General features: G+C 39.2%; 1 protein-coding gene across 1 annotated transcript; it reads left to right on the top strand.

Moving 5' to 3' along the window:
- The first annotated feature begins 16,061 nt into the window (after nucleotides 1-16,061).
- On the top strand, nucleotides 16,062-19,259 carry LOC124284935. The gene is made up of 3 exons (XM_046721068.1): nucleotides 16,062-17,327; nucleotides 18,018-18,343; nucleotides 19,114-19,259. Exons 1-3 carry the CDS (start codon nucleotides 16,090-16,092, stop codon nucleotides 19,257-19,259), a joined length of 1,710 nt encoding a protein of 569 aa, XP_046577024.1. The 5' UTR covers nucleotides 16,062-16,089.
- The last annotated feature ends 575 nt before the right edge of the window (nucleotides 19,260-19,834 follow it).

The raw sequence follows: 19,834 nt of genomic DNA, 5'->3' as shown, positions 1-19,834 counted from the left end.
GCTGCACACATTGGACTTTGTGTGACCCCCACCGCCCCCGCTGAAGCAGAAGCAGATACAGATTTACCTCAAGGTCTGCATCCCCTACCTCAATGGGGACTCCTTTTCAGATCAAATCCATTCCTTTCTTTCAATCAAAAATATACGCTTAGACGTTAGTCACGACCTTCGCTGACAGACATCTCTATTGCTGCCCGCTTCCCAACCCAATGTGGCTCGACCGCCGTTGTAGCTTCATTGAAAAAGGGAATACTTTTGTCATGCTTGTAGTGAATATTGGTTTAGAATATCATCCATTGCTTAACCTCCCATTGGGAAAATTGTTAATGCATTGACCCATCGTTTGGTGAGAGAGAGACCAGCCTAACAACAATCAATTTAATCACTTACTTTTGTCCTTGAATGTGTTCAGTCATGGTTTGAAAAATGTACTCCACTTGTGGGTAGATCCGCTAGGATGAGAGACACATTCTGCAACCACGAGGTGACATAACTTAATTAGATAAATGCAAATATTCTGCTATGTAATTCATATTGATGAGTCGTAATGTATTTTGTAGAAAATATATACTATCCCCAAAAGGAAACGCATAGACCAGAAATCCGTTGCGAAAATGTTGTATTTTCAAACATGGATAACTCGTCCACAAATAGACTTTAGTGCATAAACTTTTACATCAGTTGAGAAGGAGGTCATGTCTATACAACCAAGTGGATAATTTTAGTTAACGGAGACCTTGAACGCGATGGCGACGACGTAGCACGGTCCCGACGTCGGGTCTCCTGGTTCTCAGTCCAATCTCTCTCAACCTGTTCCGTACCGTTTGACCGGATATCCTCTGAAGTCCAGGCACCCTGGCTGTTGTGCTCTCACCCGTGGCAGTAGGATAACGTAAATGTAGTACCCGGATGTACCGATCTTTGGTGACAGTGGTGACTAGGGGTCTGCCTGTACGGGGACGGTCATTAGTTACACCTGTTTGGTTGTAACGAGCTGCAGGCCGTGATATCGTGCTAAGAATAACATTCAGACGCCTGATAATTGATCATCTCCAGCTTGCATTCTTTCATTGGCGATGTTCCGCGTCGCAGCGTCAAGACGTGACGTAGTGATTTGACCTTGAAACTTCTTCAAACGAATGTCGATTTCCGAAAGTAATCTGGATTTTAATACCCAGACAGTGTATGCTCTTTGCTGCACAATTTCAACTTCAAGGTGATTTCTGTTGCGTTGTGGCGATGCCTTTTTTATCCTTGTAAGAAATCTCATCAAAATCAACATTTTCAGGTAAAATCGATTTTTGACTTGCACAATTGTGTAAAATCATGTTATGAATACTTTTGTTACATATTTTGACGATTGTTTGAACCAAAAAGGAAATTATTAGTTTTTATAAATACAAAATGCTTATGCGTTTCTTTTTGGGGATAGTATATAATGTAATGAGATAGTCACAGTGTCCATAAAACCATACAGAATGCATAAACATTCAGCATATTTAATTGTTAAATTATATCAGGATGGCAGCATCTGCTTTTGCTTCCGCGTGTGAATATATAAACCAACTAGTTTCGAAATCCAATAGAGAAACAAAAAAAACGATTTGAACAAAATATGTTTTATATTTCATTAAAGAATTCATTTCTGCATTATTTGAACATAAACACAATTCAGAAATAAAAAAGAAATGAGAAGGAAACAAACACATGTCGGGTTGTCCAAAATGGATCATAACAATAAAACTGAGCAAACAAAAAGTTATTCAAAATGTCAGGTAAACAGTGTAAAGCCATGTCCTACGTCAGTAGCAAGTATGTCCTCCTTGAGCATTGACACAAGAAACAATACGTCGGCGCATGGATGACGCCAAGCGTCTAATGACGTTGTGTGGAATCTGTTGCCAGGCGTCATTCAGGCACTGTTCCAAATGTCGCGCGTTGACTGGGGGTACAGGTCTCTTCCTAATCCCCTAATCCGCCATAGGGTTCATGTCTGGTGAACACGCTGGCCATGATAAGACGTGGACGTTCACGTTGTTCAGGTAGTCTCTTGTCAGACTGGCGGTATGAGGTCTTGCATTATCATGTTGGAAGACAATGCCACGTGGCTGTTGGTGAATGAATGGTAGGACTACCGGTCGCAGAATGTCATCCCTGTACCTCTGTGCAGTAAGGTTGCCACGAACCATGACTAGCCTTGTTTTCAGTTCACCCCCACCCCCCTGAAATTAGGCGCATAAGGAAAGTGTAAAGTTTGTTCACTTGCTGCCTTTCTTCCAATACGGTGGTGTAAAGTTCATGACAGGAAGGTGTTGAATTGGTAAGTTACAGGGTAGTTACACGATGGTTTTATATAAATGAGATAACTAAAAGGAAAGCACATGTGTAAATGTTGACAGTTTGATTCAGTATTCATGATAGCTGCGTTTAAGCATTTGGTGGAAGTATATATTGACTTAGACGTTATTGGTGGCACTTGCAAGACATTCAGATATTCATACGTGAGCTCAGGCGGATTGAAAATTTAGTTTATTGATTATGATAATCATTTTCATTAATTAAATTTATTGATATCTAATAAAGGCATACCTAGAGAGAGATATGGGTAACATGTGGTTTTCGGTGCCTCCAGACATGTGGCAAGTGAGGTACAAGTCAACCCATAGATGGTATATTTCATGGCAGTTCTGAGAGATGCTACATGTATTCCCTAAGTGCACTCCTGACGATTTTTAAAACTTAACTGAAAACTATTAAGTTAAGTTATGTCCATTTGTATTTAGTTTGTTTTATATGATCAGTGTCAGTAATGTGGTGCTTTCATATATATAACAATGTGCAATAAGATATGATGAACTCTCTCTTTCTCACACACTCTCTCTCTCTCTTTCTCACACATACACACTCTCTCTGTCTCTTTCTCACACATATACACTCTCTCTGTCTCTCTCGCTCTGTCATCTCACGCTCTCTCTACCTCCCTGTCCTCCCTCTCTCTCTCTATCTCCCGCTCTCTCTCTCCCCTTCTCTCTCCCTCTCTCTCTCTCTCTCGCCTCCCTCTTTAACTGTCTCCCCTGCTTTGTCACTCTTTCCCCATCTCTGTCTCGCTCTATCTATCTCTCGCTCTCTCTCTCTCACTCTCCTCTCTCTCTCTCTCTAACTGTCTCTCTCTCTCCTCTCTAACTCTCTCTCTCTCTCTCTCTGTCTCTCTCTCTCTCTCCCTCTCTTCTGTCCCCTCTCTCTCTCTCTTTCTCTCTCTCTCTTTAGAATATAAACAAGTAGCAACAGCAAACACAACCAAACAAACTATAAAGCTCACTTTCAAAGTAAATTTTTTTATCCTGTCCTGTGAGCCTAGATAGGGGTAGTTATCGGGGTGGCATGGTATTCACTTATTCGGTCCTTTTAAGAAACATCGAATAGCTCTTTGTAATGTACCCAAAATAACGCATGCCGCAAAGGCATATTCACTCATTGATGTCAGTGGCGGGGCAGACATGGATTTCACTCAGACATCCGGTACGGTCACAGTGACTGTAAGTACAATCATGTTTGAAATATTGCGATAATACTATTATCAGAGATGGCTTTTTTCGTTTTTGAAGTGATTGTTGTGTATGTGTTATTTCCATTTTTAACGGATGATTGGAAATGCAGAAGTTATTGAGAGAATCAGCTTAAAACTATCAAAAATTGCAACTGGCCTGTGGACATCAACCCCAAACATGTTTGTTCATGAGGAACTTGGTAACTCAATGTACAGGTAAAATGTATTCGCTTTTGGCATCAACCAAATAACTCACACCCATCCATCCACCAATCCACCACCCACCACCCACCACCTGACCACCCAACCACCCAACCCCCCAACTCCCAACTCCCAACACTCCAACTTCCAACCACCAACCACCTCCCCAGTTATAACACGTTATATACAAGACTAATCTGGCGTTGTACAGTCGAAAAGAAATTACTATAACTATGAGAAACATTTGACGTAAGTCTGTATCATACCCACAGCTTTTACTGAAAAAGACCTAGTTTCTTACTAATATTCATAAAATATAATTACAGGAGCCCAGAGACTTTCTTCATATTCATGAAATGAAGTTGTTACATTCTAGAACTACCACATATGTATTAAGTGTATTCATTACAGTGTCTGCATGACAGACATATCATTACAGTGTCTGCATGACAGACATATCATTCAGTGTCTGCATGACAGAGATATCATTCAGTGTCTGCATGACAGACATATCATTCAGTGTCTGCATGACAGACATATCATACAATGTCTGCATGAGAGACATATCATACAGTGTTTGCATGACAGACATATCATTCAGTGTCTGCATGACAGACATATCATTCAGTGTCTGCATGACAGACATATCATTCAGTGTCTGCATTACAGACATATCATACAGTGTCAGCATGAGAGACATATTATACAGTGTCTGCATGACAGACATATCATTCAGTGTCTGCATGACACACCTATCATTGTGTCTGCATGACAGACATATCATACAGTGTCAGCATGAGAGACTTATTATACAGTGCCTGCATGACCGACATATCATTCAGTGTCTGCATGACACACATATCATGCAGTGTCTGCATGACACACCTATCATAGTGTCTGCACGACACACATATTATAGTGTCTGCATGACAGACATATTATACAGTGTCTGCATGACAGACATATTTACCGTGTCTGCATGACAGACATATCATACAATGTCTGCATGACATACATTGCATACAGTGTCTGCATGACAGACATATCATTCAGTGTCTGCATGACAGACATATCATTCAGTGTCTGCATTACAGACATATCATACAGTGTCAGCATGACAGACTTATGTTAGTGTCTGCATGACACACATATCATTCAGTGTCTGCATGACAGACAAATTATACAGTGTCTGCATGACAGACATATTATACCGTGTCTGCATGACAGACATATCATACAGTGTCTGCATGACACACATATTATACAGTGTCTGCATGACAGACATATTTTACCGTGTCTGCATGACAGACATATTATACACAGACATATCATTCAGTGTCTGCATAACAGACATATCATACAGTGTCTGCATGACAGACATTTTATACAGTGTCTGCATGACATACATAATATACAGTGTCTACATGACAGACATACCATTCAGTGTCTGCATGACAGACATTTTCAGTGTCTGCATGAAAGACATTTCCTACAGTTTCTGCATGACAGATATATCATACAGTGTCTGCCTGAGAAACAGTCAGTGTCTGCATGACAAACAGCCAGTGTCTGCATGATAGACATACATATGCAGTGTCTGCATGACGGACATTCAGTCTCTGCATAACAGACATATCATTCCTTGTCTTCATGACAGCGATATACAGCATGTAACTTTGCAGATGAATTTAACTATACTCTCCAAAAAAAAGAAACGCATATAGGAATTTCAACTGTATTTGTTTATTTTGAGACCTCTTGTAAGTTTTATGAGTCAATGAAATGCTCGAGGAAAGTCAGTTTGAGTGTCACATGGAGACGTGTGGTGGCACTGAAGTCAATACCTCGTGTTACTACCGTGGGCATCCAGAACTGCACGGCATCGCCTCGGCATCGAACGAATAAGTCTCAGAATCTCGTGTTGCCCAATCGCAGCCCACTCTGCCTGTAGTACCTATGCGAGTTGCTGAAGTGTCTGGGGCTGAGGGTTACGGCGTCGCACCCGTCTGTCCAGGGCATCCCACAGATGTTCGATCGGGTTTAATTCCGGTGATCTTGAGGGCCAGGGGTGCACATTGATGTTGTGGTTCTGGAGGAAGTCTCTAGTGTGACGTGCTGTGTGGGGCCTGGCATTGTCCTTTTGAAACAACTCCCTCTGGCGATCAATGATTGGAAGGGGGTGTGGGCGTAGTATTTCGTCACAGTACCGTTGAGCTGTCAGGTTGCCCTGGATCATCACCAACTTACTTCTCCTACGGCAGGTGATCGCACCCCACATCATAACACTTACCCGGCCGAATCTGTCCACCTGGGAACCGCAAGCGTCGGCGAAACGTTCACGTCGACGTCTGTACACCCGCATTCTTCCATCGCGTCGTTCAAATAGAAATCGTGATTCAGCACTGAACCAGATTCTACGCCAATTCGGTAGGTTCCAGGCCTGAACGTTGGTGCACCATTGAACTCGATGTCGACGATGTTGTTGTCGAAGCACAGGGCCAAAATAAGGTCTTCTAGCACGTAAACCAGCCTCTCTCAACCTGTTCCTGACGGTCTTTGCAGAAAGCCTCCTTAATCCGGGTATTTGTCGAGCGGTACTAGTCGCCGTAGCTGTTCGATGACGCAGGTGATGTACCCGGATGTAGCTATCCTGCGCCGCAGTGGCCGCTCGAGGTCGCCTACTACGAGGGTCATCTACAACCGAATTCTGCCGGCGATATCTCTCCCAGAGCCGTGAAATGGTGCTTTGGTGAACATTCATGCGTCGGGCAACTGCACGTTGAGACTGGCCAGCTTCAAGCAAACTAATGGCGATATAACGGTTGGCTTTACTTAGACGTGGTATCTTGCGTCCGTCAACAACATTCCAAATATAATGAATAATCGACAGACAGCGATCAACCTTATATACCCATCACTGAGACTATCTGATCCCCAACTTTCACTTGCATTGCATGTGAATTGTGTATTCTGTGACACTACACGCCGAAATTGAAAATCATGCTGTTAAATACGGGTATTTAAGGATGGTGCGTTTTGTTGTGATGTTTCAAAACATAAACACCATAGGATTCATAAACAGAGCAAAGCCTTTTGTAAAATGAATCACGTTTTAATTCATTGCTACATGAAATTGCATGTAGTTGGTTTAAAAAGAAAACAAACTGAATCTGAAGAAAATGTATAATGTACGATACATTTATTGTACAGACCAAGTGCGAAAACTTCCACGTGATGCCAGATAGATACACAGAATATGGGTAGAAACGTCATGTGTGTATGGGTAGGATGTGACCGCAATAATATTTTACGTGTGCTTCACATATCTGTACAAACTTAAAAATAAGTAGAGGACAATGAACAAGTATTAGATAAAGATCAGTGTAGTCATGGTGGAAACTGGCAAACGTCAGTGGCACTCAGTTTCTACCCCAGTGACACATTTGTCATTACTCCAGCCTGTGCCGTGAAGAAGAAGAAGACGATTATATTACTGTCTGACTCGTTGCATCCATAAATATACATACATTGTAGGCATAAGATATATATAACATAACTACGACCAATCAAAAGAATCAAAGCTGGCGTCTTCTGGCTAAAATGTCATGGCTGGCCTTGGAAGCATAAAAAGCTAGGTCGGGACAGGATAGAAAAGAAAAGAAAAAATTATCATCATTTGTTTTGCTGGTCGTTGTTGTGTATAAAATTGGTAAAACGTGTAGATCTGATATCCTCGAATAAAGGGGACACAAAACCAACACATGTTTTCGTCCTCGACACTGTTATCACAGTTGAAGCAAAAACGATCTTGGAATTGTCTGTTACTGCAGCTGTCAATCTCTACTTGTACCGGTGCCATCCTACATCGGAACTTGGCACAGGCACTTCGGTGGTCAAGTCTCAGAGGGAGTCGCAGATACGTTTCTTGACAGTAAAGTCCGTCCCGTTACGTCCATGTAACTCAAAGCCCCCAAACGACTTCTGTTTCGATTAGAAGTACTGAACTTTAAAGGACTGCATCCATAGGACAGCAACAGATTATAGACTGTAAAAATGTTGAAGTGCCAGAAATATGTGCCATGTAAAGGTGGAGAACTTTTACAGAGTCCCATTCACCTTTTGTGAATATAATATGCTTAAAACAAATCTCTGCGTGTTTTAGCAAACACGTTCAGGACATTTAAAACTTAAAACATATACATTAGATAGAAACCAGTGTTGAGTAGAGAGATTTTCATTCATTCAACATATACATATGATCTTATATCTAGAAGACAAAATACAACATTCACATAAGTTTCTACAATGTATGGACATAGCAAATTGTTCTCTGGATAGACAAAATATAGAAATAAGGTCTACGAGAACCGTCATTTGCATTACTGAAAGAGCTCTTTCAGCCCTTTAAACTGATTCACAGATTATCATGATTCAATGATTATCAGCTTGATGCGTCATGACACAACTAGCTGTGACGCTTCACCACCATCTTCCGCCTGGAAGCGTCGTCGGCGTCTGCTGTTGCCTCTCGCAGGCTGGCCATGTTAATTGGCGGGTCGGGTGGTGCATCTAGCACAACAGGGAGGGGTAGACCATTTCCCTCACTCCTTTCTGTACACTGTATCGGAAGAGCATGGGATGTCATCTGTAATTGACAGACAGATATTTTATTTACGTCCCACTGATGTACAACTTTGAAAGAATAGACACACAGACATTAGACTCGGTACAGTAAGAATATAATACAGCGCCACTCGTATTTAGAAGATAAATAGTTTGGTTTGTTCAATTTGCGGGATTCATTGCAATTCAACACAGGCAAATTTAGTTTAGAACCGAGGGCGTCCCTCGGTTTTAAACTAAATTTGCCTGTGTTGAATTCCAATGAATCCCGCAAATTGAACAAACCAATCTTTTTATCGATATTGTAAACCAATTTGTAGTGAGAGGCGTCCTTCTCAGGGAACTCTTTGAATGTAACTAGATCGTGTGTCGCAATGCGGTTAGCCTCTCGTGGTCTAGTTCGCTGTCGCCCCAGATTCAAGAAACGACACAAGAAGGGTTACGCTATTATCTAATGGGGGGAGATGGTTTACGTCATGTTCGAAATGAATAACTGTCAATATGATACACAAAACAAAATGTATTATCGACCAATTCTTGGAAGAATTATCTAAAGATGACGGTGAGTACAATCTCATGGCACATAATCATATGTGATCAGATAACAGTAAAGTGATTGAAGAGCCATAAACTAATATCCTTCAATGATGTTTATACACAAATGAACTGCTCTGCATTTGTCGTCTTCAAAGATTGTTTCAAAATCCCCGAGAAAGAAATTGAGGTAGTACTTTTCCTCCATTCTGCAAATTAATGCAGCGAAATAGTACGATATTAGTGCCAACATATTAATGTTCGGTTATTAGGCCTTCATTTTCAGGTATGTCGAACACTAATCGACAAGGCTTATTAAACAATCAGATTGCGGAAAACAATCACTATTGGATGACAATAAGTTATGAGAGACGGTAAAAGCATATACAAGCAGGCATTTATGCATATATGAAAGCGATAATATGTCCATATAAGATATGTCTTCTACGTTGTAGTATTAAAAAGCAGGCTTTGGTCAGAAAGATAACACTTAACGTTTTGTAGTCAATGGCAATGACATAACACTTGTAAAAAGAGTTATTCTAAAATCATCACATAAGGGACACTGTAAGAAGACATGCTCTTCGTCTTCAATAATTTTATTACAGTTAAAACAAACTCTATCTATATATCTAAGTATATATATCTATATATCTGTCCAATTCTATTCGTAAACGTGAAATACCACATCCAAATTTTGCAAAAGCGGAACGATACCTACGTGCCATAAAAGTCCTGGCAACTTTCACAGAAATAAAACTCTTCACAGTGAGTGAGTTAAAGTTTATAGTCACAGTAGCAGTACAAAACTCTGTACAAGATCTGTAGTGTATACTTCTACTATACACGTTATTATCTTTCCATAAACGTTCTTGCCATATTTTACAATACTTGTTCATCTTGGAATCTTGCATATTTGTTCAGATATATTTAGTATTTAAACGACTGGTGATATTTGAAATACGCTGCATATGTAGGAGAGCTAATTTTGACCAAAGAACAATTAATTCCATTTTTTATGATCAACATCAGGTATTTCCGAGCATAATGAAACATGTTTATATGAACGATCAGACATACACTAAACGCCAAAAGAAACGTTACCCTCCTATATTTATGAATTGCTGAAAAACTATCAAAGATATGTTAGAAGGCATTAGTTTTCAAGAAAGCTGAACAACACAGCTTTATGCAAATCACGAAAACAATTCTCAAATGCATTCATATTTAGGTGAAATGCATATTTTTCAGAAGAGTTAAATTGTCCTATTTTCAATCATGCCGAAATAAACCAATAACAGTGATTTAGATGTCCAAAAGAAATGTTGAAATAAAATTTGAGACAAAGATAAACAATTTAAAGTCACCATTTTTCAACTATTAAAACAAGAAACAACTGTTGTTGAGTGTGTACAATTGTAAAAGAATCATTCCTATGATTTCAGTCTTTTAAAACATTTTTGCTGATTTGCATTAGTGAAAACAAGTAAAACGTGTCTCTGATATTGTGAAAAGGTGTTTAGAAACATCTAGGATTATCTTTGTTAACATTTTTTCTTGCAAAGTAACATTTTCCATTTTCTGTTTACACATAGCAATAACAATCGCCAAAACGCAGCAATATTCAAGCAGTATTTGCATCCATTTCATGATCAGGTGTAGAATAATTCGATAGGGTATAGAGAGAGACTAGAATTCATGATATAATGCACAAGTACCAGAAATATGACACGATGAACGGCTGAAGAGAGAGAAAGAGCCATTGAGGTGGTGCAGATGGGGTCGACGTACACTGCTGTTGCCAACGCCTTCGGATGCTACCGTATCACGGTTATAATATAAGTTGTTCACTGGTCACGAGGGGGCATGGGTTGATGTAACCTCGATGTTTGTTTATGTTCCCTGGGCCCGACTTATAAAACTAAGTACTGAAAGTGTTAACAGTGTTAAAATGCGTACCTCATATTGTCTTAAAGTTAGACATAAGTAGTCCTAAAACCCTGGTGGCAGACTTAGCCTCAGCCTTTGCAATTAGATTATATTCACAAGTGATTAAGCTTAATGAATCTTTATGATAAAACCAACCACTGAGACTCATGTTTGAACTGCAACACAATTTATTAGACTACATATGTAGCATATCACCAAGCTGTTTAATCAATCTGAATATTATGATAGCCATAACATCTCCTATTTTGTGTCGGGTAACCTATCTCTCCACAAGCCCACTTTATCCAGTGTACACACAGACACATGCACACGTCTGTCCGTTCTTCCATCTATCCGTTCATCACTTGGTCAGTTTAACAAGAATACTTGTAAACCACATCTGTAACTTTATAAATAGGTTAGTAAAATCATATAAAATCCTGTTCTAACATGCAGTTAAGTAATTTAACAGTACAAGTAAAGAATGTATTCGAATTAGATTACCTTAAAACAATGGACCTTTCTCCAAATGTATGCAAGCAGGTCCTTTCCATTGTCAGGATGTGCAGCCAGACTATCCTCCGTGTGAGGGCGCGGGTGGGCAAAACACTGCCAGATTGTCAATACGACGGTTGAGCTGACAACAGTACCTGAGGCAGATTGGCGATAGAGGGTGTCATAGTTATTGTGTACGTACTCACGCGGAAGACAGTGCTCGACGACTTGTACAGCGTTGGGATTTCCCCGGTTTATATCAATAGCATGCATGGGCGGTATACTGTTGACTCTACTGTTAAGAGCCTGAGCATTAGAAAACGTCTGACTTGAGTAATGTGCGCCTATGACAACTTCTAACAGGTAATCAAGGGGTCAAGTTATATTGCATCTGTCATTATGGAAAGAACAGCTGTTCACCACGCAATACCCCTCATTAAGGCCGAGAGACGCATATATGGGGCAAATTAATCAGCTCCTCACAGCGAGTGACGTGTTTATGGGGCAGGTAATTAGCAGTTTCTCACAGCGAGAGCCACATACAGTCGTCAACAGAAAGCATCTCTTATTCAGCGAGAGACGCAAATGTGTGTTGTACTTTTAAAAATCGCACTGTACCTATTATTTCAACCAATTTAGCAGTACTGAGCAAATGTTAGCTTTTCTTATGAGAGATTCCACCTTTAGTGTCAATCAGAAGAAGTATTTAAAGAGTTTTGATAACAATTGCTAATCATTATCATAGGCTTGTACAGCGTTTAGCAAATGAACGCATGTCGGCGAGAAAGGGGGATTATGATGTTTTTACAGAGGTAAGTGCCTGGTACTCTTCCTTGGGAATGGATACTAAAATACTTCGTATGCACCTTGATTGAATTAGATGTAATGGTTTAGAGGTTACTAAAAATTATATTTCCTTCAACTACCTAATTAATAGGAAACAATATACGAAATTTCAAGGACATACAAAGAATTCAAACACAATAGAATAGTTTTAATTTCCTTTTTAGGCATCATTACTTTGTCATGTTTCATATACTGAAACATAATGTATAAACACAAGTAATTATACATCCAAGCTCGAATAGATTAAACATAATTGAACTTACTAATTTGAAGTTTACTGAATTGTAACTAGTTGTTTTCCATAAACTAAAGTTCGTAATGTTACCTAAGCGAATATAAAGTGATAAGTCGCGCCTTTGCATCGAATACATATATACATGTCAGTGTTATTACAACAATGAAATGTTTTACTACGTTTGTTACAAAAGACAGTAAGTTGGTAATTCAAAACATTGTCACACATGGACAGAAGTAATATCATAAGTTATTACATGTAAGCCATACAAAGGTATTTCAAGCATTTTTGTTCAAGCTGTTGAAAGTTTCATGTTGATTTGAACTGTCAGTTTTCTATGCAATTTACATGAGCATTCTGTAAAACGTTTGTATTTGATCTGTGTAATTATTTAAATTCCGGTGCAATTATCACGTGTATCAATCAACTCAGTCTCTATTGATCCATCGTCAATAAAAGCTGGATAGTATATCAGTTACGGTATCGATACACATGCGTATAATCATTCAAGCAGATTACAGTAATGAGATAATTGAACGCCTCTTTCGACCTTGAAATAACAGCCTCCGGTAGAATGCATATGTAGTTACGTCCTTGTTGAAAGGTATGTCCCGTGACAAGTGTAAAATAAACAGATGCGCTGTTATATCATTGGACATCTTGCTTTATGGAGTCACGCCCCTCTCTGTGATGTTTATACATGCATGCACATCTGTAATCTTATGAACCTCGTTTGCATTCAGTAAAGATATAGGCACGCCCACCTTCATAAATATTGGGGTGGGGTGTCAACTGCAAGTTTATACACTATAATAATTCAGTATAGTGTCACCTCGTGAATTCTGTAATGCGTGTACTCTAGTTTGGATAGTCATTCGTATCAAGGTGAAGATTATATTTACATGTACAGCAAACCATTATGTTTATGTACTAGTTGTGTGCATAAAATGTATATGAAAATAAATACTACCTCTACTCAGTGGTTGGATTTCAATCGCTTTGTTTTACTTATCGAAAAGCACTAAAATGAGGACAAATAAACCCGCCAAAGTGACTATCTACTCCTATTTGTCTTATGTGTATATTTCATACATCGTTACCAGTGTGTATGTTTACAATACACAAACTGTTACATGATAGCTTGAGTTGATAAAGCCGAAACCCAGCATATCGACTGGTCAAGGATATAGCCAATAACCAATCTCTATCCAAGCTGCTGAGTGACCAAACGTGCTCTTCCCTGATGTATCATGAGCTGTGGACAGCAGGTACATAGTTTCTGCCCAAAACAAATATTGTCTGTACACCAGCGAGAACATTACCTATAAATGTGAAGGCTGCACTGGTTACCTGTCTTTAAGTGTAGTAGGAGCACTTGCATGCGCCATTCGCTGTCAGTTTAAGGTTGGACCGTCCAGATGGACGCACATGGAGGGGGAACGAAAGGAAAGATACCCGGAAGAGGATTGCCCACAGAACGCTACCTTTACCTCTAATATGGCACTGTAGGATGCAGGGGTTGTACCCCATAACCCCTACATGCCATTAACCCCTACACCCCAGTACCCCTACAATTAGTTAAAACAACAGACGGCATTTACCTGGCTGACATAATGGACTGACCCAAGGAGAGATTAGTGCACAGAGTATACAGATGAGATCAAGGGAGGGGTAAGTGCATAGAGTATACAGATGAGATCAAGGGAGGGGTTAGTGCATAGAGTATACAGATGAGATCAAGGGAGGGGTTAGTGCATAGAGTATACAGATGAGATCAAGGGAGGGGTAAGTGCATAGAGTATACAGATGAGATCAAGGGAGGGGTTAGTGCATAGAGTATACAGATGAGATCAAGGGAGGGGTTAGTGCATAGAGTATACAGATGAGATCAAGGGAGGGGTAAGTGCATAGAGTATACAGATGAGATCAAGGGAGGGGTTAGTGCATAGAGTATACAGATGAGATCAAGGGAGGGATTAAGCTGTTGTTTAGTGTCTTGTGTCAAGGAAATTTGGGATTAGCTAAAAGCTGTTTTAGTTTCATGATGAAAGATAAACCTCTAGTGAGCAGAACAATAGATAATCATAAGCATCTAAACTTGACCCTAATAACTGTTACTGGGATATTCACATAAACTCTATGAAAAGAAAGTTACTGACTAAATGTTCAAGAAGTTTAAAATATCGATTATCGCATAAAAGTTTAGAAATTATCTACAAATCTTTCATCTTACCGACGATAATACCTGATATAATAATACTATGGAATTCCCTAAGTTCTGAAATTCAAAATATTGATACTTTATCCCGATTCAAAAACTCGATATTAAGACAATATAACAAAACTATTATTTTTGATCTGAACTGATTTGATCTGAATGCTGATAGGTTTGACAGACATCATCGACAGCCCCTTGTGCTCATGTGGACATCCAGTCGAAAATGCTGTGCATTATTTCTTTACATGCAATAAATGCACGGAATTAAGACAAAAATCATAGTTCTATTTAAAGGGGTTTAGTATCAACACTGTAGTATGGGTATCAACACTGTACTATGGGTATCAACACTGTACTATGGGTATCAACACTGCACTATGGGTATCAACACTGTACTATGGGTATCAACACTGTACTATGGGTATCAACACTGTACTATGGGTATCAACACTGCACTATGGGTATCAACACTGTACTATGGGTATCAACACTGTACTATGGGTATCAACACTGCACTATGGGTATCAACACTGTACTATGGTATAAACACTGCACTATGGGTATCAACACTGTACTATGGGTATCAACACTGTACTATGGGTATCAACACTGTACTATGGGTATCAACACTGTACTATGGGTATCAACACTGCACTATGGGTATCAACACTGTACTATGGTATAAACACTGCACTATGGGTATCAACACTGTACTATGGGTATCAACACTGTACTATGGGTATCAACACTGTACTATGGTATCAACACTGTACTATGGGTATCAACACTGTTCTATGGGTATCAACACTGTACTTTGGGTATCAACACTATACTATAGGTATCAACACTGTACTATAGGTAACAGGTAGGGTCTTATCAGTGCAACAGACCGTAAACTATGTTGTTATAAGCTGTAGGGGTAGTGGCATGTAGGGGTAATGGGGGGTTACCGATGCAGGCGACAACCAAATATCACAGTTCCGTTCGTTGCGTGAAGCTTTATTTTCACGACCAGTTTTAATCAACAGGTTACAGTTTATACTTCTTAAGTTTGAGAATAGGATAATGTTGGAATTTGAATTGATCAACCACTATTCAGCGCATGATCTCTTCTGGTATGCATGGTCACCCTACAGGCGAAAACAGTCGGTTCTATAATAGATGACAGGATCAGAAACAGAACACGTGTCGTCATATAGAACATCGTATTCAGTCTCAGAATGTGTGGATGCGTCCCGTGTTCAACATCAGGACCTACAAATTTAAAATGAGGGTCTCGAGAATTGACGTCCTGTTTAAATTCTGGAAAATTATTTTTGTCCCTCACGGTACTCTGACCGGTATCCACAAATGTAGTATCCGTCCGTCCATCCATCCACGAACTCATTCACCCCTCTTTTCTAGCCCTCATGGGTTTTACCAACTGGTATTACAACAAGGTCTTTATTCCATGTTATATCTATGAAGGTTGATCATTGCACCAATAGAGAAGCTTGTGTTGTCATCTGTGGTATTACAACAAGGTCTGTATTCCATGTTATATCTATGAAGGTTGATCATTGCACCAATAGAGAAGCTTGTGTTGTCATCTGTGGTATTACAACAAGGTCTGTATTCCATGTTATATCTATGAAGGTTGATCATTGCACCAATAGAGAAGCTTGTGTTGTCATCTGTGGTATTACAACAAGGTCTTTATTCCATGTTATATCTATGAAGGTTGATCATTGCACCAATAGAGAAGCTTGTGTTGTCATCTGTGGTATTACAACAAGGTCTTTATTCCATGTTATATCTATGAAGGTTGATCATTGCACCAATAGAGAAGCTTGTGTTGTCATCTGTGGTATTACAACAAGGTCTTTATTCCATGTTATATCTATGAAGGTTGATCATTGCACCAATAGAGAAGCTTGTGTTGTCATCTGTGGTATTACAACAAGGTCTTTATTCCATGTTATATCTATGAAGGTTGATCATTGCACCAATAGAGAAGCTTGTGTTGTCATCTGTGGTATTACAACAAGGTCTTTATTCCATGTTATATCTATGAAGGTTGATCATTGCACCAATAGAGAAGCTTGTGTTGTCATCTGTGGTATTACAACAAGGTCTTTATTCCATGTTATATCTATGAAGGTTGATCATTGCACCAATAGAGAAGCTTGTGTTGTCATCTGTGGTATTACAACAAGGTCTTTATTCCATGTTATATCTATGAAGGTTGATCATTGCACCAATAGAGAAGCTTGTGTTGTCATCTGTGGTATTACAACAAGGTCTTTATTCCATGTTATATCTATGAAGGTTGATCATTGCACCAATAGAGAAGCTTGTGTTGTCATCTGTGGTATTACAACAAGGTCTTTATTCCATGTTATATCTATGAAGGTTGATCATTGCACCAATAGAGAAGCTTGTGTTGTCATCTGTGGTATTACAACAAGGTCTTTATTCCATGTTATATCTATGAAGGTTGATCATTGCACCAATAGAGAAGCTTGTGTTGTCATCTGTGGTATTACAACAAGGTCTTTATTCCATGTTATATCTATGAAGGTTGATCATTGCACCAATAGAGAAGCTTGTGTTGTCATCTGTGGTATTACAACAAGGTCTTTATTCCATGTTATATCTATGAAGGTTGATCATTGCACCAATAGAGAAGCTTGTGTTGTCATCTGTGGTATTACAACAAGGTCTTTATTCCATGTTATATCTATGAAGGTTGATCATTGCACCAATAGAAGCTTGTGCACCAATAGAGAAGCTTGTGTTGTCATCTGTGGTATTACAACAAGGTCTTTATTCCATGTTATATCTATGAAGGTTGATCATTGCACCAATAGAGAAGCTTGTGTTGTCATCTGTGGTATTACAACAAGGTCTTTATTCCATGTTATATCTATGAAGGTTGATCATTGCACCAATAGAGAAGCTTGTGTTGTCATCTGTGGTATTACAACAAGGTCTTTATTCCATGTTATATCTATGAAGGTTGATCATTGCACCAATAGAGAAGCTTGTGTTGTCATCTGTGGTATTACAACAAGGTCTTTATTCCATGTTATATCTATGAAGGTTGATCATTGCACCAATAGAGAAGCTTGTGTTGTCATCTGTGGTATTACAACAAGGTCTTTATTCCATGTTATATCTATGAAGGTTGATCATTGCACCAATAGAGAAGCTTGTGTTGTCATCTGTGGTATTACAACAAGGTCTTTATTCCATGTTATATCTATGAAGGTTGATCATTGCACCAATAGAGAAGCTTGTGTTGTCATCTGTGGTATTACAACAAGGTCTTTATTCCATGTTATATCTATGAAGGTTGATCATTGCACCAATAGAGAAGCTTGTGTTGTCATCTGTGGTATTACAACAAGGTCTTTATTTCATGTTATATCTATGAAGGTTGATCATTGCACCAATAGAGAAGCTTGTGTTGTCATCTGTGGTATTACAACAAGGTCTTTATTCCATGTTATATCTATGAAGGTTGATCATTGCACCAATAGAGAAGCTTGTGTTGTCATCTGTGGTATTACAACAAGGTCTTTATTCCATGTTATATCTATGAAGGTTGATCATTGCACCAATAGAGAAGCTTGTGTTGTCATCTGTGGTATTACAACAAGGTCTTTATTCCATGTTATATCTATGAAGGTTGATCATTGCACCAATAGAGAAGCTTGTGTTGTCATCATCTGTGGTATTACAACAAGGTCTTTATTCCATGTTATATCTATGAAGGTTGATCATTGCACCAATAGAGAAGCTTGTGTTGTCATCTGTGGTATTACAACAAGGTCTTTATTCCATGTTATATCTATGAAGGTTGATCATTGCACCAATAGATCCCCACTGAGTGATGCAGTTACCGCACCCCCTGAAGCACGGGTAGGATGTTTCAAAACACACCCTGTGTAGGGTTAAAAACTAGATTCACTACCGGACCAAGTTATGCGAGATTGCAACGTTTATAACCCGTTGGGATATTTCTAATTACCTTAACTGGAAATACGATCAGTGGTTTGATAAACGTGTCGTCAGGATCACAATTTTGGTGTAATGGGTCAGTTTCTCATATCACATTTGTAACATGTTCAGTCACCAAATCACAGACAATGTTGTTATAACTTTCAATAATGTAATTAAACAGAATAACTAAGCGATGAATTAAAATTAGATTACCTTAAAGATAGGAATTGGTATCTTTGTTGATTTATCTTCAAGTATTGATCTGTTATCAATATACTTTCGGGCTTGTCAGACAAGCATGGCGAACATCGCTGTGTACGCCCACCAAAAAAATAACGGAATCTGCTTTTGGTAGCTATCTGCGCACTCCATAACCTTCATTCAAGTTACGGACAGGGACTAGTTGCTATAAATAAGTTATCTACAAATCAGACTAGAGAATAGGTGGTTTAATTACAATGATCACATGTAGTTATTCAGCCTCGTTTGGTTCTCTCAAAGCAAGCGAGGACATCCCCTCAGAGGTGTCGGTGATAGGGCAGGGGGATTCTGGTTCCAGATTCCTTCTGGAGAAAATAGCTGGAAAAAAGCCGGCAAAACTGTTATTACTACCAATAACTGAACTTCAGTTTGTTATCAGTAAATAACACTTGTAAACACGTGTTTGTGTCTCATTCAGAAATCCACTGTGCATGGACAGGCAGTCACGCCAACAAGCGAACCCCCCTCGTCTCATGCAGAAGAAACAGGTCTAGATTTACTTCTTTCAATCAAAAACTACTCCAGGTGTGGGTAGATCCGCATATGAGAGACACATTCTGCAACCACGAAGTGACATAACTTAATTACATGAATGCAAATATTCTGCTAGGTAATCCATATTTGGGAGTCGTAATGTATTTTGTCGGAAATATTAATGTAATGAGATTGTCACAGTGTCGTAATACCGTTCAAGTTTGCATAAATGATACCATACAGAATGAATAAACATTCAGCATCTTTAATTGTTTAAATTGTAACAGGGTGGTTGCATCTGCTTTTGGATCTGCGTGTAAACTCAGCTCAATCCTAGGTATTATCGAGTTACCCAACAACAATTCTGAAAAGAAGTATGCTTTTGTTGGTTGGTTGGTTTTGTAGTTTTAGGGCGACGTGGGCCAATAAGAGGCCTATTTGCGCCCAACACATTGACTGGATTTAATAAGCAATCATAGGTAATTTC

This window comes from Haliotis rubra, unplaced genomic scaffold (assembly GCF_003918875.1).
Source record: "Haliotis rubra isolate DU_JTF1 unplaced genomic scaffold, ASM391887v1 Scf349, whole genome shotgun sequence".
Taxonomy (NCBI): domain Eukaryota; kingdom Metazoa; phylum Mollusca; class Gastropoda; order Lepetellida; family Haliotidae; genus Haliotis; species Haliotis rubra.
This window is presented reverse-complemented; position numbering and strand designations above follow the sequence as displayed.

Excerpts from the sequence above, each read along its gene's own strand:
- LOC124284935 (XM_046721068.1), top strand. The coding sequence starts at position 16,090 with ATGAAGGTTGATCATTGCACCAATAGAGAAGCTTGTGTTGTCATCTGT. Across the intron at positions 17,328-18,017 it reads ATCTGTGGTATTACAACAAG|GTCTTTATTTCATGTTATAT; the intron begins GTCTTTATTCCA and ends TATTACAACAAG. Across the intron at positions 18,344-19,113 it reads TTGTGTTGTCATCATCTGTG|CAAGCGAGGACATCCCCTCA; the intron begins GTATTACAACAA and ends GTTCTCTCAAAG.